General features: G+C 40.4%; 1 protein-coding gene across 1 annotated transcript in view; it reads right to left on the bottom strand.

The window, feature by feature from the left end:
- Window positions 1-20,046, bottom strand: part of LOC124260312 (neurogenic locus notch homolog protein 1-like) — a 42,164-nt gene extending 22,118 nt beyond the window's left edge. The window contains exons 1-13 of the mRNA XM_046694591.1: window positions 20,040-20,046; window positions 18,268-18,384; window positions 17,629-17,739; window positions 16,291-16,425; window positions 15,682-15,789; window positions 14,793-14,903; window positions 13,799-13,973; window positions 12,826-12,980; window positions 12,185-12,334; window positions 10,546-10,694; window positions 9,792-9,926; window positions 2,312-2,429; window positions 1,103-1,213 (exon numbers count right to left, since the gene is read on the bottom strand). Of these exons, the coding sequence (XP_046550547.1) occupies window positions 1,103-1,213; window positions 2,312-2,429; window positions 9,792-9,926; window positions 10,546-10,694; window positions 12,185-12,334; window positions 12,826-12,980; window positions 13,799-13,973; window positions 14,793-14,903; window positions 15,682-15,789; window positions 16,291-16,425; window positions 17,629-17,739; window positions 18,268-18,384; window positions 20,040-20,046 (1,582 nt within the window). The remainder of the gene's footprint in view (window positions 1-1,102; window positions 1,214-2,311; window positions 2,430-9,791; window positions 9,927-10,545; window positions 10,695-12,184; window positions 12,335-12,825; window positions 12,981-13,798; window positions 13,974-14,792; window positions 14,904-15,681; window positions 15,790-16,290; window positions 16,426-17,628; window positions 17,740-18,267; window positions 18,385-20,039) is intronic.
- Window positions 20,047-23,494: the final 3,448 nt, after the last annotated feature.

Below are 23,494 nucleotides of genomic sequence, written 5' to 3'. Positions count from 1 at the left end.
ACTGCCTGTCTGCTCATCCTTGCCGAGGCATTATAGCAGTGAATGAGTTTATTTTTTACGCCGCACCCAGCAATATTCCAGCTATATGACGGTGGTCTGTACATATTCAATCTGGACCAGACAATCCAGTGATCAACAGCATGAGAATCGATCTCCGTAAGAGGGATACGATGACAACCAGGTCAGCGAGCCTGACCATCCGATACGGTTAGTTGCTGCTTACGACAAGCATGGGTGACTGAAGATCAATTCTAACCCGGATCTTCACGGGTCGTATGAGATAAGGTGAATTCAGTCGGTACAACCTGGTGATACGTGATATTAATGATTATGACAAACACGGTAAATGTAGACTGTTAATTCTGTGTGCTGCAATCAGCAGTGTTATTGTATGTACTACCACATCCCTCAGCAATAGTCCGCCTGTGTATTAGTCAGTAAACCAGTGATTGACATCATGAGCAGCGCCCAACGCCATCTAGGTTTGAGTGAGTTTAGTTTTACGCCGCACTCAGCACTATTCCAGCTATATGGCGGCGTTCTGATGCCGTCTGGTATGATGACGCCAAGTCAACCGTGTCAACGAGCTTGACTACCACATACATTCCTATACGTCGCCTCTCACCACAGGCAGAGGGTGCTGGGGATCATATTTGATAACACCATGGTATCTTGAAGAAACGCTACAGGATCAAATGCATAGGAATAAGGGGGCGGTCGGTAGCGGTGGTTAAAGCGTCCGCTCGTCACGCCGAAGACCCGGGTTCGATTCCCCACATGGGTACAGTGTGTAAAGCCCATTTATGGTGTCCCCCGCCGTGATATTGCTGGAATATTGCTCAAAGAGGCATAAAACCATACTCACTCACTCACGCATAGGAATACATGTACAGAGTTGCAGATGGTTACTGGATTGCTCACGGAAGAAACATTAGGTCTATTCCTTTGATATTCAAGCTAAGACAACCATTGCTGGTATGTACAAAGCAGTTCATGTTGGTGTCAAGACCATTCTCTTAGAGAAACGAGGAATAATGCAGATAATCCCCAGATTAAATTCTCCTACATTCATATATACACCAGTAAGTAAGAATATGCATACCTTTGACTCCAATACAACATATTTTGTTGTCAAAGCATAGGGATTCCAGGAACTGGGTGCCTGTTGGACACTGGCTCGCATCATAGCAGGTGTGCTTCTGGATCTCACATGCTGAAACATAACACAGCAGCAAACTTGAAGACAGTCATGGTAAAGCATATAGCACTGGTATACATTTTTTGAAAACTGTTATGTTTTGTTGGATCAGTTTTATCAGGATTTTGTTTTGCTGACGGGCAACGATGGAATTTCCTTTGGTCTGTATTTCAGGCTTTGTGGTCTCGGGACTTCATGCCTTTCATTGTGGCTCGATGACTATCTTTAATGAACTTGTTATAAATGAATGAATGAATGAACGTATGAATGAATGAGCGAATAAATAATTAAATAATTAAATAAATAAATAAAACTGAGAGATTATTCCCCCTTACTTTGGCTCACGAGAAACGTTGGGAATGTACAGCAGACTGTTGCGTATATTACATAAATTACGTTAGAAATATGGTAAAATATTTTAACATTATCGAGGGAAGTAACAATTTTATTCTCTTTTCATTATTCAAAATACTTTGATATTATATCATTTCACTATTAATTCATGTACTAAGTCCATATCAAATTCATTCAATAACTAAAGCAAAGCTGGACAAAGTACCAAAACAAATCTGTATCTGTTATGATCCGTTTGTTTATTCTCTGGCATTCGTGTGTGGTTGTATACTTCAAGCGAAAATAATATAATTTCCCGCCGTTGCTGTTTTGCAAACAAATAATACCAATAATTTAACAGTCGAATGAAAACTTGACTTTCAACCCTGTATTATTTTTCTCATGGTGACAGTAGCATGATCATATTCTCAGATTCGAAACCGCAATCAGCGGATCCTTGAACACAATAGTGAGTGAGTGAGTTTACTTTTACGCTCCACTCAGCAATATTCCAGCTATATGGCGGTGGTCTGTAAATAATTGAGTCTGGACCAGACAATCCAATGATCAACACTTGAACACAATAACCAAGCAGACTATTTCAGACGACACCTATATTCTCTTCGAGATCGCTTCAAGATACAGTGTACAAAACACTACATGTAGCGGCATGCTTGCAAGCCTATAATAGTATTAACCAAAACGAAGTGATTAACCTGTGACCGGTCTAGAGTTTTAAGGGTGATCTGTCAAATAAAGGTATAACTATTCTCAACTTACGTGATCTGAACACAAAGGAATGTCCACGCTGAGTGATAACCACAAGAACACAAACAGCGACGGTAAGGGCGACCTTCATCTTGGATGCAAAGATGATACGGAAGTTGCCACGCATGAACTGTCAGAGGACCCCACTGACATCCCGACCTCATTGTGCGTGTGGCCTTTCATGACTCCCGTCAGCTTCTGTCAACAAATTATCATTCTATGTACACAACCTGTATGTCAGTCTTAACTTCATACGCATTATTTTTCAGCTTGTTGATATTGTTCACATGTCGGAGAATTGGAATATGACCATGCACATAAACAACACTGATTTGCCACAATTACAGTTCTCAATGGATCAAATGTGTATATGTTGACAATACGCCAAGTTCGTTTGACGAGTCGTTGTATAACCACAAATGCTTGTTTCTATGTATTCTTAACAAGAACCAAGTGTATTTTTATCATTTATTATTTATTCATTTATAATCTATTTAAATAGCTCCAGCTTGGCTGCTCACAGGAGCTTTGTTTTTCCCTTGATGATTGGATGTCAGTCTCAACGGCAAATCGTATTATCAATCTCAACTCCCTTATAATATGATAACACATGCAGTAAGTTCGTAGTAATAAAACATGGATGGGTTGTAATTCTTTAAATTTAGTTACATTAAATGTTTGATTTAAACATATTTTATTCACAAATGTGAAAGGGATTGGGGACAAGTTATCCAACTTAAAATACCCGCTCCCTAATATTTACATACACACAATTTCAATTATATACATCTTAGGAAAGAATACAGAGAAGAGATAGGAAAGTAAAAGAGAGAAGAGAGGAAGGGACACGACTTGTGTGATCAAAACGTTTTGATTGATGAATAAAAGTTTGCACACATTTGAAAATGCATTCATTCTGTTGAATAGTCAGGTCAGGACTTCCAAGTAGCATCAGCGACAATGTGATTGGAGAATCACGTTTTACAATATTTTTAATATTTAACATTAATATCTCTCTTTGAATGCTGTACAGTCTACATTCTAATACGAAGTGATGTACATTTTCACAAGCATTGTCACAGTAACAAGAAGCAGAATCTTTCATGTTGAAACGATACAGATCATAATTTAACTGACTAGTCATATATCTCAACTTTGTGTATATAATATTAAATTGTCTAATGCTAAACGAGTAATATGATGGAGCTACAGGTTGCCCACCCGTTAAATACAACTTGAAACTTTGTAATGAAGGTCGATTTCTTTTGGTTTCTGAAATATTATTCCATATTCTTACAGTTGATGGAAAAAAGGAATCATACGAAAGTCTTAACCTTGCAGAAGGGAGGTTAATATTAAATATTTTAATTAAATCTTTGCTGACATTGATGGGAAATTTTCTTTATTTACTGACGATAATCTTCTCACTGAGACCCAATGCCCTCAAACACGCTGTCATTATGTAAACATACTCTTCTTAATGTGTTTACACTTTGCCACGAAAGCTGTTTGCATAGCAACTTACAACGCGCAACGGCACAATGTATGGATTAATATTTGGAGGTATAAAATGTTCTCACGGAACGGGAGTGGATGGTTTGAATTAACTATTTAAAGCATGTAGTATATTGTCATTCCCCTCGTTGAAGTTGTGTACCTAACTACATTTCTCTCGCAGGGATGGGGGTTAGAACATGTCCCAAACACTCTTTGTGGTCAAGAGCGGTGGAGTAGCCTACTGGTTAAGGCGTCCGCTGGTCACGCTGAAGCGCCGAGTTCGATTCCCACATGGGCATAATGTGTGAAGCCCATTTCTGATGTCCCCAGCTGTGATATTGCTAAAAGCGGCGTAAAACTAAATTCACTCACTCTATTATAGTAATCCTTTGAACTCAAGCGGAGGTTACTTTGATGTTGATGAAAATACGGATCTCTTAACATCTTTGTAAAACAGCTGAAACATTATATCTCAGATATAGTCTCGCATCTTGAAACCGGAGTTAAAAAGGATCGGTTTGTAAGAGGAGACGAGGTGAGAATGTAAAGCAAGGCTCTACGATTTTGCAGGTTGCGTGCAATCCAAGAAACGTCGTGTTTTTGACCGTTGTTGCATTCGATGGTTTTCCTTTCTAAGACTGCTCAGATTCTACGTGAGAAATGGTCGTAAGAAAGTCATTCTCGGTGTCTTGCGCTTACAATATAAATAAGGCCTGTAAGTCTCGCGAGGCGTTACTTCCGGTACTAAGCTCCCTTTGCGCGCGCCAACTTGCGACCAGCTTACTTCCGGTACCAGATTTCCGATGACAAGCGTATATTCAAGGACTAGTTCTGAATACTAGTAATAATAGTTGCCTTAACAAAACCGGACCAAGTGTACAACCACCAGCTGTCACAGCTGTTTACAGTCGTAATAGTTGGCTAATTTGGGGATGGTCAGGTCGAAAATTTGTTATTCCTGCAAGGATTGTCGGTTCCTTACTGTCAACTGACAACCATGAGACCATTCGAAAAGATATGAACGGTCTCTAAGGTCTCGCGAAGTGCCGTGACATACGTACGGGCCCTATTAACTATTTACCCAGGCTCTATAATTTACATTACGCTTCCATATAGCTACAATATTGCGGAGTGCGGTGCGAACACCAATGAAACGAACAGCCGTTGCAATATCTTTGACTGAGGCAGAACCATAAGGTTCAGATGGTGATGTCCATTTTAGCATTATACAGATTCCAACACATCTTGGCAAGAAACCCGAGTTTGATTGGTCAACAGGAGGGTGTCATATCACAATGGCACCACACCTGTCCAAATGTACCAATAATTGTGTCCTGCACAACCTTTTAACGCCACACACTAATATTACAACCGTATGGCGGCGATCTGTAAATAGACGAGACAGGACCAGACAATCCAGTGATCATGGATTGTACGTAGGCACTATTTCGACTTGTTTGGTTTTTATTAATGGAAGCCATTTGCGTTGATAATGTCATACTGTGATACTTCAACATGCCACTTGCGAAAGAACACATATTTATGTATTACTTTCTTTCAATCGACCTCTTTTTCTGTACCTGATAGAGGCACGGTTGACCCAGTCATCTAAGTGACATAGTTCACTGAGCTGAGTTGCGTCTCTGAAGCCTGACAGAACATATATGATCGTTTTTTCTAATCCCAGACACATGTTTCTAGGATCGAAAGCACCATACACGTGCTCATGGGCTTAAACAAATCAGGTTTTAAGTCTATCACTCCTATTGTTTCTCCCACACAGGTGTGTTTGTTTGTTTGTTTGTTGGTTTGTTTGTTTGGTTGGTTGGTTGGTTGGTTGGTTGGTTGGTTGGTTCAACACCGCACTCAGCAATGTTCCAACTATATGGCGGCAGTCTGTAAATGATCGAGTCTGGATCAGACAATCCACTGATCAACATCAGGAGCATCGTTTTACGCAATTGGAATATGATGACAAGTGTGTCAACCAAGTCAGCGAGCCTGCTGGAGACCAATTCTAGCCTGGATCTCCCACTCAAGAGGCGTAAAACTAAACTCTCTGTAAATAGGAGATATTAGATGAGCACATAGCAGTTGGACGAACATTACTACAAAATATGGTATATTTCATTGTTATTGATGTGAACAATATGTTTATTGAATAAAAGTACAGACAAAGTGAGTGCATTTTACGTAGGTGTTTTGGTATTTTCTATATGTAATAGTAATTAAACGTGCTTGATTGACAGTGGTGTTTTGATTCGTAGTGATCAAATACTATATAAACTAATAAACTCAGCAACAAATGTTCTTGTTACACGGATATTTTTTATTGAATACTAACTTTTGTATACAATCATGAAATAACGGGTTCAGGGCACTATGACAGAGTATCCAAACGCATCTGTCAAGGTAATTTTTGCAAATCATGAAAAAATTACTTTGCACGAGAATTTTTGTGAAGAATGTGTTAGACTGTGGATATTTAAACCTGGGTAGTGGAGAGAATGTTTCATTCCTGATAAAGACACGTTGAAGGAGTGCAACCTGAAAAAACATCAAAATTCTCAGCAGAATTAAACAATTGTTATGCCAAGGCTAACAGAAAATGAACGTTGGCGAGTTATTGGAATGCTCCAATCCGGTACTCTACAACGAGAAGGTGCTCGCAGATTCAAAGTCCATCGAAACACAGTATGGAACTTGTGGCAACGACACCAATAAACAAATCACGTCAGAGACCGTCCTCGTAATGGTCGACCCCCGGTAACGACCCGACATCAAGACAACTGGATTCGACAGACACACCTCCGGAACCGTTTCCAGCCAGCAACAGTCACAGCAGCAACCATCCCTGGACTGAGGCGGATATCACCACAAACCGTTCGTCGACGTTTACGGCGTTTTGGGATCATCGCACGCCATCAAGACGGCCGATTTTGACGTTACAACATCGCCAACGACGTCTACAGTGGGCTAGACAGCATGTGAGCTGGACTCAACGTCAGGGCATCATGTCCTCTTCACGGATGAGTCCAGATTTTTGCTTCACAGAGCTGATGGCCGTGTGCGAGTTTACCGTTGACGTGGCGAACGTTATGCTGACAATTGTGTCATGGAAATTGATCGGTTTGGAGGCGGTAGCGTGATGGTCTGGGGTGAATTACGGCTACACACAAGACATGCGATGGAGGTGTGTTGCCTGTATCAATTCTGCTGGTGGTCACACCCGGTATTAGAGTGGGACTTTTTTTTACCCCCTAAGCATTCAGATTGGTGTTTTACCCTTTGAAATTGTCACTTATCCGAAATTAAGGTTGTCATTAGCAGGTCAAATGTCTGTTCTATGAAACAAAAGTGTTTGTATTAACTTCGTTTTCTTATGTGTTTTTCTACACCATTTTTAATAGCGTCACACGAACTTTTGTTGCTGAGTATATGTTAAATATATATTATTAGCCAACTGTGATTATGGAATTTAATTATGATAAATGAAAATATATTATAGTGTTTTGCAGGCATATTGCATATATATCCATGTCTAATATATGTTATTTAAAGTGTTATTTCACACGAGGATAATCTCTCGTGATCACATCAAGTTATTCTTACAATAACCGTTGTTTGAGTCGTAATTATTCTTAGTCACAGAACTTTCGAAATCATGACTACAATTTTATAGTAAACCATCCCTTCATTAGAAAGTGCCAACATTAATTTTGTTTAAAGCAATTGCTGTTCCATAGTTGGAAACTCCTGTCTAAGCATACTAGAACGCTTGTAAATGCTTTTTAATCGATGCATGGAGATTGATTTGATTAATATCATCGATAACAATCGATCAGTCATATGATAAATAGAATCTAACCCAGTTGTCTTCTGATATCAAATATGTCAACACGAGTTGATAAAGTAACAAATATCCGAGGGAGGCATGCCGAGGATAGTTTTACTTTTATCAACGAATGTTGATATATTTGATATCAGCTTGACTGTATTGATTTTTCCATCACAATAAATATTTCAGTTCAAAAACAGCAATATTAATTATCATTGAATTATTGAATTTTTAAAAGAAATTGTACTAATTGATAAATTTTGATTGATATGTTTTGTATATAGATATATATTTTATTATTGATAGTTAAATTAGATTGTTAGTGGCGGTATCCTCAAGGGAGGTTGAAGTTAAATTATTGTCCTCCTGAGAGGATACGTAAGTCCAAAACATTCGAAGTAAAATTTAATCTTCCACGTGTTTACTCGTAGTTTTATTGTCATTCTAATTTGTGGCTAAATGTGTCTACAATCGGTAACATCTGAAGGGATGGTGTAAATCCAACTAGGGTCCATGCAGGTAGTAAAGGTACTGTATGTCCCCATGGCCCCCTAGTATGGTCATCTGCTTTCAGTTGTAGCCCATTTTCACGTTGTATTGTCTAAAATAGTTTTCTACTTTTAAAGATATATGCTAGCTAGTTTTAACTGTTTTTTGTGATACTCTAGTTGTTTTACAGTCCGTCGATGACTGGTCGTTTAATTACTTGTATTTATTGTGTATGTACAACTTTTCTCGTCACTATATGTCTGAAATATTGCCGAGGTGACCTTAAATTTTAACTCACTCACTCACTATTTGATATCAGATGACACGAGGGTGAAATATATTTGTCATTAAAAACTGTGGGAATGTGGCCGGGGCGGTGGGGTAGCCTTGTGGCTGAAGCGTTCACTCGTCCCAGATTCCATTCCCCACGTGGGTACAACGTGTGAAGCCCATTTCTGGTTTCCCCCGCTGTGATGTCACTGGTATATTGCTAATAGCGGCGTAAAACTATACTCGCTCACTTACTTATGGTCAAACCATTCTTGACCAAATAAGGGGATTGTATGAATTTCTTTTGGCCTCCAAGGATCTACATGATCTGTGGAATGAACGAAAATGTAAAAAATCTTTGTGAAAATTGGCAGATGTGTTCGTTGGAATCAAAACTTGCAACAAGACAAATGTATGCTCAATATTCAACGTGCCAGGTAAGAAATTTTTTTTACTAAGGAATATTTTGAGAAATTACAACACAATAACTAAGCAATAATTTTAGAAGGTCTACATTCGATACGTCGATATTTTTCGCTCTATAGCCATTATTGCCTTCTTCTTTAAGTCAGAGGTCCAAAACTGGAATGTTAAAAGTTAGAAAATAATTTTCATTGTCAACCATTGGAACACGTCAGAGTGAGTAAATGTCACTGAGTGAGTATGGTTTTACGCCGCTTTTAGCAATGTTCCAGCAATATCACGGCGGGGGACACCAGAAATGGGCTTCACACAGTGTACCCATGTGGGGAATCGAACCGGGGCCTTCGGCGTGACGAGCGAATGCTTTAACCACTAGGCTACCCCACCACCCGGAACAACTCAGAGAGTGTGATACGTTTTAATTCCGGACTGACACATGTCATCGCATCCCAATTGCGTAGATCGCTGGTCATAATGTCGGTCACTGATTGCGTACAGTTGTACCCAGACAGAGTAGATCACTGGATTGTGTGGTCCATATTCGATTGTTCTTAGAGCTGGAACATTGTGGCGTTGAACAACAACACATACACTCACGCACGCACGCACGCACGCACGCACGCACACACGCACGCACGCACGCACATACACAAACACTCCAACAAAAAAAGCGCACACGCACGCAAAGCAATCTCAGGGTTAAACCACGATTCGGCCTGACTCTTCAATTCCGGCATATCTTCGTAAAGCAGCTTGAACCGGAGATAATCTACAACGTTATATAGTCTCCCTGCTTGAACGTATTCTCAAGGTCGTAGGACAACATAAATCGATGATGAAATGCATATTTTATTGTTCAGTCATCAGTTAAGGAAGCAGGTACAGCTGCTGACCGCATTCATTACAATTATTTCCTCCTGTCTGAACCCTCAGGGTTTAGGGAGCGGTTATAACTGTCTGAATCCAGGCCCATACCGCATTCATATCAGTGTAGACGAAAGTGCGAGCGCAGGTATTGGCCGTGTTATCGGGCAGGTAAGATACAGTTCCCTCGATCGTCCATTCGCCCGAAGTTACGTTCTGGCACACCACAGCAGCACCGTTGTCCCCCTGAATTGAAGAATTTGTTTTTGTTTTCACAACTGTATGTTTTTTTCCGTACTTGATAAGGCCACAGGCCTATAGTACATTACAATACAAAATATACTCCTAACTATTCATAACAAATAACGTTAATACTAAGCTTAATGATTATTCGTCTCTTTCTTTATACGAAAATTATTCAATAACTCCAGTTCTCAACTGAATTGTACACATTCTGAGCGGGAATTTTGAATTTTGGCTCGGAACATTCACGATATTAGAACTGCCAAAGTCGCTAGCGACAAAACAATGGTCTCAATTTGTAGCCAAATCTATTAGCCTGGCATCAGTAAAACCTACAAGCACTTTTAGACACTGCACAAACATCTAATTAAAAAATACTTTTTTTCAATGTTTCGGAACAGGTTTTAAGGACTGCAAACTTCATTGCAATATATATTAGCATCTACACCCAAAACGTCCCATTGGCAATCTTCCTCAGCATAACAGCTCTTAAATGCTACACAGATAAGTAATACAATATCGTCATCGTGAACGTGAAATCGTCTACATATTATGCTAATAAACACATGCAATTATTGTTTATCTGCAGCTTTCTGCCAACAGGGGAACTGTTCACACTCACATTGCAGACCAAGGCGCCAGATGTTGAAAAGCCGCAATGAGTTGTTGCCGGTTGAGATCTGTTTCTTATAAAGGAGCACACACTGTCATCAAGGATGACGGCGTCAAGAACCTGGCGGACCACGGTTGAAGCGTTTGAGAAGAGCGTTTCTAGAAACAAGACACTGGTTGTATTTTATAACAATTATAAGATCAATGGCTATTTATAAAGCGCCTGTATACAGGCACTTCTGCATGCTCAAGGCTCAAAGTGCTAAAGCATTATTACCCTGTTTAACCCAAGCTACTTGTGAGGCGCAAGAAGGTTAAAGGTCATACTACTTATCCCACGGGGTACCCATTCACTGCTGGGTAATGCTAGGGTTACGCTGTGTCCCCGGCGGCCACGGCAGCCCCGGGACAAAACAGGATCCGCGTGAGACAACGTGGGGGGACGGAATGAGCAAACGTGACGGTCCGTGGTTGCCGTGGATGCCGTGCCAGATTTTTAAACAGTTCAAAAATTAGCCACGGTGCTAGAAACCTAGTAGGATGTAGTAAAACGGGGGGAACGCAACAAAACGTGACAACACGTAATAGACCGTAACAAAACTTGTAGACGGTCCGTCCCTGCATCTCAAGGTTCAAGTTTTGTCACGTTCGGCCACGTTTGTTTGGCGTTTTGTCACGGTTGTTTCACCCTTGTTGCCCGTTTTGTCCCGGTTCTCACGGCAAGCTAGGGTGTATAGTAGCCGATTCGTCCCGTTCCATCACGGTGCATCGAGGCGTGTGACGGTTTACAGGGCAGGCGACATACGGCACGTTGCGTTCTCTGGTATTCCCTCTCTGCAGCTGATGCTGGCCTTCTTGCTGACGCAAGGACTCGATGTAGGCCCCCAGCAAACATACAAACACAAAATCTTTTTCATCTTGGGGGTTCATGCTGCTTTTGTGCCTCGTGATACGATGTCTGCTTATTTTTATACCGTGGGCACAAACGTGGTCCAAAGCTGGCCGGCGTCCACGTTTCATCGTAGAAAGTCTTGACAGAACGCGCAAAACGTGGGAAACGTGAGGGAACACATCAGAGTGCGACAGGCCGGGAGGAAACGTAATGGCATCCGTAGTGGACTGCGGGCCGAACCGTAGTTCGCCTTTGAGCTTCCGGGACTCAGCAGCCCGTTTTTCCCAACGGCCCTTCGCGGATACCGTGATAGACCGTGAGAAAACTTAGCAGAACCTAACAAAACATGACTTTGGAGGGGGACAAAAAGGCCCAAATCCCACTGCGCACTACATTTCGGGGAAACGGGGCTGCCGTAGCCGCCAGGAACATAATGTAACTTGGTATAAACAGAGGCAAACTTTGAACAAACTCACATGCCTAGAGTGTGACCACATGTGTCACTTGTGCTTCGTTGTGAGGCAGGACTGAAGTCCTAGAAACTCACAGGAAACTAGAAATGGCCTTCACACATTGTACCCATGCGGGACGAGCGAACGCTTAAATCACTTGGTTATCCCACCCCACCCCATTCAATTCAGGCCCAGTTCCCCCAAATCTCACCAAAGGGGGGTTGTTGCGGCCCTTTGTTCCCCGAGGAATCAAGAGACATAAGTCAAGTCACCAAAATATAAGGAATAATAATGACGAAACGTACCATTTATTTGGGTCTGTTGGCCAAACCCTGAAACTTTGCAGTTCCTGGGAGCACGGAATGTGCTGTAGACGTCAGCTGGTGGGCACACGCGGTTCACCCCTACGGCAGGATTAATAGGAGCCGAAAGCCGGGCCAGAGCCACGTTGTAAGCTGGAGAAGTAGAATAATACGAAATAAGAAAGATGTCATATACATTATCAACAATCTCTTGATCACAGGGGACTTGACATGACCCACACAAGCCTCCTCTTGTATCAAAACAGTCTACATAACATAAATATACTGAAGTCACCAAACCAAAGGATTAATGTTTGTCAGGACACCAATCCTGGGACCCGTTTCACAAAGCTCTCGTAGCTACGACTATCGTAAGTCAGTGTTACAGGGCCTAGATTTTCGAAGCTCTCTTAGCGCTAAGATAGTCGTAAGTTTATGTTAATGAATGGCACTTACGACTATCTTAGCGCTAAGAGAGCTTCGAAAATCAAGGCCCAGTACAGGATGTACAGATGCTACGACAAAAGTTACGAGATCTTAGGCCTACGAGAGCTTTGTGAAACGGGACCCTGGTCTGAAACATCTCTCTCGACGCGAATTCAACATTGATATGTTGCTGTAGTGACTGAAGTAAATGCACTTACGGAGAACATTTTCAGGATCAGCAGACCCAACAGCGAACAAGGTTTGTATACTTGTGTTGAACTTGGCGTCCGGGTGGACTTGGACGTTAGACATGTTTCTCACTTGCTCTACTACCGCCCCGTCTCCCAACAAGACGTGACAAGCGCCACCACAACTGAAAATATGCACAACAAAATATATAAAAGGTTACATCTCTTTTTATCGACTTTTTAATACAAATAAATAGTAAACGTGGTAATATTAAAAGCTTGGTCACACATATCTGTATTTTCATTAGTCACCAACAGTAAAACAATAATTGGAAAAATATATAAATAAACCGTCAATCAACCTAACAGTCAATTCACTCTTTGTGATCTTCAAAAACCTTAAACTGGAGTTATTTCCTCATCTAATTTTAACCCCTAAAGCACCCACTGTTGTTATCTTTCTCAGATTATACCATTCGAATCTAGACAGCTAGCGTATTCCTCATGTGGCCTTGGAGTACAGAGATAATATTTATCTCAGCGTGGAACAGGGAACGGAGTGAAATAAAGTACAATTCAGAACGTGTCTACACCTATTTTTACATTGGCTTAATGAAAACTTGTATAACGTGTGCAGGTGTCAATGCGCGCGCGCGCACGCACACACACACACACACACAAACACACACAAACACGCTCGTCAAATTGCACCTGAAATAGCAGGTCTTTAGTAACCGATGCCTGTCGTAAGAAGCGACTAACGGGATCGGGTGGTCAGGCTTGCTGACTTGTTGACACTCAACTCAACTCAACTCAACTCAACTCAACCCAACCCAACCCAACCCAACCCAACCCAACCCAACCCAACCCAACTCAACTCAACCCAACTCATCTAAAAAATTCAACCCAACTAAACCCAACTCAACTCAACCCAACTCAACTCAAAACAACTCAACCCAGCTCAACTCAACTCAACTCAACGCTCCATGATAATTTCACTTACAACGCGGCACAATATCCATCGAAAACAACCCAGTCAAGGTCAATGATGGTACCACTGCAGAAGACATCATTAGTAACAGTTTGGACGATTTTCACATTCCAAGGATTTTCTGTCGCTTGGTCAGGTGCTCCGCCAAAGATACGAGGGACGAGCGGTATTCCACATGGAGGCACCTCTGTAAAGCATTTGGAACAATTTATAAAACTATACAAGTGCACATTAAACAATCAGTTGTATTGTGTGATGTTCCGGTGAAGACTAACAAGAAATCTGAGAAGCCAATGTCATACTTCATCAACTCGCAGTCGTACAAGATTACTAGTATATAAGGCTTGTGCAGATGTTTACGCATGCACGCACAGACGCACGAACACGCATACTGACGCACGCACATGGAAAATAAACCTGGTGTATTTTCAACTAAGATGTTTATAGGGAGAAGGGCCACCGAAAACTAATCGGTCTATCGTGACATTTTAGAATCCTGCATTCCGATTTTTCCACCATAGGAATGAAATCTACTTGTACAAAGGTCTCGGTAATGATAACAATACAGTGAAATGAAATATTTAATCAGAAGCACTTTTACCTGGATTAAACAGAGCCTTGCGGTTGAAAACATATTGACAGCGAGAATTGAAGTATAATTCACTTGGAAACCTGAACTACCTAAGAGAATGCGCTGCAATATTCCACGTAACTACACGGGTGAGTAGTTGAAGGTTGGTTGGTTTGTTGTTTAACGCCGCACTCAGCAATATTCCAGATATATGGCGACGGTCGGTATATAATCGAGTCTGGACCAGACAATCCAGTGATCAACATCACGAGCATCGATGTACGCACTTTGGGGTACGATTGCGTACGATCCCGTTAGTCGGCTCTTACGACAGGCATTGGTCGCTGAATGCCAGTTCTAACCCGGATCTTCACGGGTCAAATAAGTACATATGTCCTCGTGGTCATCCATTTAGTTCAACGCATGTGTACTTACGGGATTCACAGTTGTTGCCAAAGAAGCCGTCGCTACAGTTGCACTTGGGTGTCGTGCCATCAGGTACACATATACCTCGACCGCTACACTCCGTCGGAGTTCCCGGGCACACTAAAACCGACAGGCTATATATGAAAATACTCCTCTCTCTCATTACCGCCCGACCAAAAAATTCGACCCGACCCTAAGATGTTTTTGATTTTTTATACTAGAGAAAATGCAACGTTGACTCTCAAAATGTGCATGAATATTTCACGCTTCAAAGTTTTCTATCGGAGGAAAGGTCAGGCGCGTAGCAAGCCAATTTTTTCGTGTAAGCCCGATAGATTGCAAAGCTTTATATTCAGATAGTGCTGAGGGCTTGCCCAACCCTTTTAGCAACAATCATGTGTAAGCCTGTATAATGGTAGCTACGCCCCTGAAGGTGTAAATTTCCAGAGAAATCAAGTTTTTTTTACATTAAATAAATATAACATAAAAATAAAATCCGCCCGCCCGACCCATATTTTTTTAAAATGTGATGAGAAACAAGAATTTTTTTTATGCGGCCTAAGGATAAAACGTTTTTAAAAGCCTCACAGGCAGAGAAACCACACATAAGGATAAAACGTTTTTAAAAGCGTCACAGACTGAAAAATCACATAAGGAAAAAACATTATGAGAAGCGTCACTAGTGGGCCTTTATATTAATTTCAATTAAATAAGTTCAACTTGTCAACAAAGCACCTTTGGGTCGGATTTAGTATGCTATCATTCCTGTACATCGGAGTGTTTTGAAATGATAATTCAGAAATCATTGTAAGGTATGTTCGAATGTGTTAAAAAGTAACCAGTCGATCAGGACGTTCCAGTTGTCCGAATGTTCGCCTGTACCCTAGTGGTCACTTACCTGCCTCGGTGCAGTTCTGACCAGTCCGATTGAAGGGACATGTGCACATGTAGTCTGTGTTGCCGATGTTGGAACATGAGCCACCATTACAGGGATCCGGCTGGCACACTGGAAAACAAGAAGAGCTACTTATTCGACTTATATATATAGTGGCATCGACTGCTCATCATACTTTAGATAACGAATCCTTGTGTTGCGAGAATAGTCGCAATCTATTTAGAAGGATAAGTTAAGTGTCACTCCCTTGACCATTGAACAATCTCTCGATCATGGGTCATCTTGCCATGACTCACATAAGCCTCGTCTTGTATCGAAATAACACAAATACGAAATGTACTGAAGTCACCAAACCAAAGGATTGAATTTTCAACCCTGCCCTCATGGTGATATAAAGTGCTTGGTCGTTAAATTTCTTTTAGTTTGACTAATATACCTACCTATCACCAATTCAGACAAAAGTGGATATGCTAAAAAGCATCCACACGGTATCCGACTGTTGCATTACAAACTCAGTGGTCAATATGTGAGCACAGGAGCATATATATTCAAGGCGTACACTGTAGCATGGAACAGGCATGCCTACATGTATGATGTACAGGCAAGACTTACCATTGAGTTCACATAGCTCTCCATGGAATCCAGCGGAAGCATTGCATACACAGAGCCTTGTCTGAACATTGGCTGGATCAGGATAGGTGCAGTTTGCATCCGTGTCATTCGTATTGCAGGGGTTATTCAAGCACACTGAAGGACAAGTATAACAATGTCAGTCGTGATCCTAGTTATTTCCAAGCGAGAATATTGAATAACAAACCGTGTATAATGTTTTCAGTTCATAGGAGATGCAGATTTGAAGGAGATGTTTTAGAAGGTGTTAAAGATAAGTCTATCGCGGACATGTCACAGATCAACAGAGGTTACAGGTGAATCTATCGTGGATATGTCACGGATCAGGAGGACATGTTACAGGTGAATCTATCGCGGACATGTCCCGGATCAGGAGGGCATGTTTCGGATCAGGAGGGCATGTTACAGGTGAATCTATCGCGGACATGTCCCGGATCAGGAGGGCATGTTTCGGATCAGGAGGGCATGTTACAGGTGAATCTATCGCGAACATGTCCCGGATCAAGAGGGCATGTTTCGGATCAGGAGGGCATGTTACAGGTGAATCTATCGTGGATATGTCCCGGATCAGGAGGGCATGTTACGGATCAGGAGGGCATGTTACAGGTGAATCTATCGCGGACATGTCCCGGATCAGGAGGGCATGTTACGGATCAGGAGGGCATGTTACGGATCAGGAGGGCATGTCACAGGTGAATTTATCGCGGACATGTCCCTGTCTTTACGACGTACAGATAATAATCAATAGGATGAATATGAAAAAAACGAGTTAATATCAAACCCATGCAAAACACTTCCATATTTACGATTACTCCCCTACTGCTTACGACAAACGTGAAGGAAAATAGTTCTGCAATGACGTCATAAACGTTGGAATTTTTTCAATGAGCTTCTATATTTCCCAATACTAAAATTATATATCGCACCGAATCAAAAATGATTTTGTTATCGTGTTTAAAATATCATCAAAGATTAACTATTCACAACAATTTTCCGCCTCTCTCTGCGTAAGTTAGTTTAAGTTAAATTCCACGTCGGCTAAACTTTACGCGACTTGTGTGAGCGAATTCCCCTATATGTATGTATAGTAAAATGTGAATTTGGCAGAAACTGGTAATAGTTCCACCGAATATATAGAATGTACACTTTTCCTTCACTTCCATTTTTGTAATATAAGTTTTATAAATTATTTATTTGTAATAGTTGTCTCAGAAAAAATTAAATTATAAGTAGACTGAACATCTTTAAGAACGTTAATCAAAGCCAGTTTGTTTAAATCTTTATACTTCGATAAAGGGCAGTGGAAACGCAGGTACGTACAGTTAGATTCGCAGTTAACGCCAAAATAGTTGCCGGTACAAGTGCAGTTGTATCCGTTTGCGTTAGAAGCAGGACCGCAGGATCCAGTGTTACATGGGTTTGGCATGCACACTGAAATTATATAATTAATACATATAATCACATATAAAAGTCAAAAACAATGTTGAATAATAGCACCAGGAGACACATTTTTGTATCAGCATGGTCTTATTAACCTTGTATGTTTTGTCCACTTTTCTCTGTGAGTGAGTGAGTTTGGTTTTACTCCGCTTTTAGCAATATTCCAGCAATATCACGGCGGGGGACACCAGAAAATGGGCTTCACACATTGTACCCATGTGGGGAATCGAACCCGGGTCTTCGGCGTGAAGAGCGAACGCTTTACCCACTAGGCTACCCCACCGTAGAATCAGAGAACACTTAAATCAAATCACCAAATATTATCCAAACAGCCTCCAGGGCTTCACCAAAAGAAAACTTGCAGAAGCTTTTCAAATCCGCCAACACTTGCCCTCAATTAGCAGAGACCAAGGATATCTCATTCTTCATAATACAGAAGTAATCATCCATACAGTATTCTACATTTCTCGTATAAATTAAGTAACAAAACCATCACTGTGGCGTGCAACTGATATTTACAATTGGTTTCGCAGTTGGTTCCAGTGAAGCCCTCCGGACAACTGCAGGTTTGGTATGGTGCACCTTGTACAGGCAAACACATAGCGCCATTCTGACACGGTCCATTCGAGGCACAAGCTGAAACATACAGAAGAATATGAACCCCACTGTGAAATGATCTGTAGTATTACTCACCTGAGACAGTGTCGTATGACTGATGAACTATCATTTAAAGGAGATGGTGTCGTACGTATGATGAACTATCATTTATATGCGATAGTGTAGTATGCCTGATAAACTATCATTTAAAGGAGATAGTGTCGTATGCCTGATGAACTATCATTTAAAGGAGATGGTGTCGTACGTATGATGAACTATCATTTATATGCGATAGTGTAGTATGCCTGATGAACTATCATTTAAAGGAGATAGTGTCGTATGACTGATGAACTATCATTTAAAGGAGATAGTGTCGCATGCCTGATGAACTATCATTTAAAGGAGATAGTATCGCATGCCTGATGAACTATCATTTAAAGGAGATAGTGTCGTATGCCTGATGAACTATCATTTAAAGGAGATGGTGTCGTACGTATGATGAACTATCATTTATATGCGATAGTGTAGTATGCCTGATGAACTATCATTTAAAGGAGATAGTGTCGTATGACTGATGAACTATCATTTAAAGGAGATAGTGTCGCATGCCTGATGAACTATCATTTAAAGGAGATAGTATCGCATGCCTGATGAACTATCATTTATAGGAGATAGTGTCGTATGCCTGATGAACTATCATTTAAAGGAGATAGTGTCGTATGACTGATGAACTATCATTTAAAGGAGATAGTGTCGTATGCCTGATGAACTATCATTTAAAGGAGATGGTGTCGTATGACTGATGAACTATCATTTATATGCGATAGTGTCGCATGCCTGATGAACTATCATTTATCTGCGATAGTGTCGTATGCCTGATGAACTATCATTTAAAGGAGATAGTGTCGTATGACTGATGAACTATCATTTAGAGGAGATAGTGTAGTATGCCTGATGAACTATCATTTAAAGGAGATAGTGTCGCATGCCTGATGAACTATCATTTAAAGGAGATAGTGTCGTATGCCTGATGAACTATCATTTAAAGGAGATAGTGTCGTATGCCTGATGAACTATCATTTAAAGGAGATAGTTTCGTATGCCTGATGAACTATCATTTATATGCGATAGTGTCGTATGCCTGATGAACTATCATTTATATGAGACAGTGTCGTATGCCTGATGAACTATCATTTATATGCAATAGTGTCGTATGCCTGATGAACTATCATTTAAAGGAGATAGTGTAGTATGCCTGATGAACTATCATTATATGCGATAGTGTAGTATGCCTGATGAACTATCATTTAAAGAAGATAGTGTCGTTGGCCTGATGAAATATCATTTATATGAAATAGTGTCGTATGCCTGATGAACTATCATTTAAAGAAACAGTGTCGTACGTATGATGAACTATCATTTAGAGGAGATAATGTCGTACGTATGATGAACTATCATTTAAAGGAGATAGTGTCGTACGTATGATGAACTATCATTTAAAGGAGATAGTGTCGTACGTATGATGAACTATCATTTAAAGGAGATAGTGTCGTACGTATGATGAACTATCATTTAAAGGAGATAGTGCCGTACGTATGATGAACTGCAATCTACATGAACTACTGCCATGTACCTGTTAAACAATCACGTATAGAGAATATGCCATATGCCTGATAAATATGGCTGATACTTACCATTCATTTCGCAGTTGATACCGGAGAATCCTGGTTGACACATGCACGTGTACCGTGAACCGGTTGTTGTACCCTGGCACGTACCGCCATTCTGACAAGGTGTGGTTGATGCACATACTGAAAACATTCAACAACTGACACGTAGATGGTGACATGAGGATAGTGTTAACAAGTTGTGAAGTATTACAAGTCGTGAGAGTAGCACTAACAAGTTGTGAAGTATTACATGTCTCAGTGGGTAGAGCTAACAAGTTGTGAAGTATTACATGTCTCGTGGGTAGTGCTAACTAGTTGTGAAGTATTACATGTCTCGTGGGTAGTGCTAACAAGGTGTGAAGTATTACATGTCTCGTGGGTAGCGCTAACAAGTTGTGAAGTATTACATGTCTCGTGGGTAGCGCTAACAAGGTGTGAAGTATTACATGTCTCGTAGGTAGCGCTAACAAGTTGTGAAGTATTACATGTCTCGTGGGTAGGCTAACAAGTTGTGAAGTATTACATGTCTCGTGGGTAGTGCTAACAAGTTGTGAAGTATTACATGTCTCGATGGTAGCGCTAACAAGTTGTGAAGTATTACATGTCTCGTTGGTAGCGCTAACAAGTTGTGAAGTATTACATGTCTCGTGGGTAGCGCTAACAAGTTGTTAAGTATTACCTTCGTGAGGGTAGCGCTAACAAGTTGTGACGTATTACAATTCGTGATCTATCAAGTTTATTCTACTTAAAGGTATAATTATTCAAAGCATTTGTACATTTTTTAAATGATTATTCATGCATTAACATAACAAAGAGAGAAATAGTACTTAATTAATCCCTCATTATTCAGGGATTATGCTACAATACGTTAAAACTTTTAGACTCCTCTTAGAAATCTGTGTTGAAAAAAACTTGACTCTTACCATCTACCTCACAGGTAGGGCCGTTGAAGCCAGCGTTACAGTTGCACGTGTTAACTCCCCCAACAAACTCGCAAATTCCATTTACGCACGGGTTGGGTAAACACTCTATAACACGATAAATAGGTACTGTTAAAAACAACCTTACACATAGGGGGTGTGGTTGGGGTTAAATATCAGACAACATTTTGCTAATCTGGTAGGAAGAATGCCAGAACAGGAGAACATTTCAACTCAAAAGATGACGGTTGTAAGTAACATCAGAAACAAGTAAACACACGCTAAAGGGTAAGTAGGTTTTAAGACCTGGGCCTAGATTTTCAAAGCTCTCTTAGCGCTAAGATAGTCGTAAGTGCCATACATTAACATTACACTTACGACTATCTTAGCGCTAAGAAAGCTTCGAAAATCTAGGCCCTGTTCAATAATACCACAGTTATACATCACATCATATTTGAAAATAATGCTGGTATGATACCCATGCGCAGTTGGATCATGCTCACTGACCAAATTCACGAGGAATTGTGAACTAGGTTCCACGGCCATATGAGTGAGTGAGTGATTTTAGTTTTACGCCGCACTCAGCAATATTCCAGCTACACGATTACATGAGAGAGAGTACATTACACACAACAGTAAGTTTAACTACAACGCAGTATCATCTACACAGCATGCCAAGTTCAGAAGAACACAAATTCCTCGCTATTATTCACCATTACAGGGAGGGGTGGGAGTGAATGAAGCGGTTTCTAAGATGTTCAGTTAAAACAAGATTCGAGATATACATAGCTTTCATATACTCTTCAGAAAAAAAGTAGGGGAACCTGAACTTTTAATTTGGATAGGAAGTGTAAGCGTTAACAAACTTTCCAAAGACAGACATCTTATGAACGCACCACCATTTGCCTTTATCACCATCCCTGAACACAACGCATGGGGTGCCATTCTTGATTTTGACGGTTTTCAAGAAGGTCGAGAAATCACCGTAGACCATTACAATCATCTTGCATCACATAGTTATTTGTGCTTGCTTTTGCCTTATTTTTGTTTGAAAATGAAAATCGTACAGATGCAAATTTCACATCATACACCAATCATCTTTCAAGACCGATTCCTGTACAAACAACTACAGTCATAAGGAAGTGCAAGTGGTGATGTGCTCTCAAAACATTCATTAGTATTATATCAACATTGATTGACTGAATCGTAAAGTAAATAATGAAGTTCCTCTGCTTTTACTGAGTATAGTTAGTTCGAGTTATCAAGGCTGTACATACGCGCAGTTCCAACACAACAGATTTTGTTATCAAAGCACAGAGATTCCAGTGATGTAGTGCCAGATGGACATGAAGCCAGGGAATAGCACGTGTGCTGTTGTGTCTCACATGCTGAAAAAAAAAGAAAGAAAAAGTAAATTTTACATGAACATATATCAACGCTAAATCCATTATTTATTCGAACAATCAGCCATTCATCATTTTGAACGGTTGTTTTATGCCATGTTACACAAATACAACTAAAATATATATCTGTATTCGGTTGGCATTTTGACGATTGGTTCTACGTATATATTAATCCACGAACGCATCTATCATCAATGCAGATCCAACAATCAACCGTTAGTCGCTACGAGATTTTCCCATACATAGAACTGATCAATATCCAACCATCAAACGTTAGTCGCTATGAGATTTTCCCAAACATAGAACTGGAACCAGATCCAACAATCAGACGTTAGTCGCTATGAGATTTTCCCAAACATAAAACTGGAACCAGATCCAACCGTTAGTCGCTACGAGATTTTCCCATACATAGAACTGAAACCAGATCCAACAATCAGACGTTAGTCGCTATGAGATTTCCCCATACATAGAACTGATCAATATCCAACCATCAAACGTTAGTCGCTATGAGATTTTCATACATAGAACTGGAACCAGATCCAACAATTACACGTTAGACGCTATGAGATTTCCCCATACATAGAACTGATCAATATCCAACCATCAAACGTTAGTCGCTATGAGATTTTCCCATACATAGAACTGGAACCAGATTAAACAATCAAACGTTAGTCGCTACGAGATTTTCCCATACATAGAACTGGAACCAGATTAAACAATCAAACGTTAGATTTATTTACAAACATAAAAGAAATAAAACCCAAACGAAGTTAAGGTTCTTTACGTTCAAACGGATGAGGTATAATTCGTCATAATGGAAAACGTATCTGGCTTCACACACAAACATTCTACACTTCGAAAATATACATTTATCGCAGTCGAATATGTATTGCTCAGCTTCATCATTTAACGAATTCAAATTACAAACTGGAATTAAATACTTCGAAAATGACAACCCCCAAGTATTCATATGTTTATCGTCAATCTATCGAGATCACAGTAGGACAATCCTATAAAACAACTGGGTTGTTCTGTAATTTCTTACTGACGGTAATCATGTTGTGCAGCGAGTACAAAAACTAATGATGTTAAAGAAATTGTGTTTAATCATAATATTAATTGAAAAAATGTCTTCTCTGACAATTGTCAGGTAAAC

Source organism: Haliotis rubra, unplaced genomic scaffold, assembly GCF_003918875.1.
Source record: "Haliotis rubra isolate DU_JTF1 unplaced genomic scaffold, ASM391887v1 Scf76, whole genome shotgun sequence".
Lineage (NCBI taxonomy): Eukaryota > Metazoa > Mollusca > Gastropoda > Lepetellida > Haliotidae > Haliotis > Haliotis rubra.
Note: the sequence above shows the minus strand (reverse complement) of the source record. Positions and strands in the feature narration are given on the sequence as shown.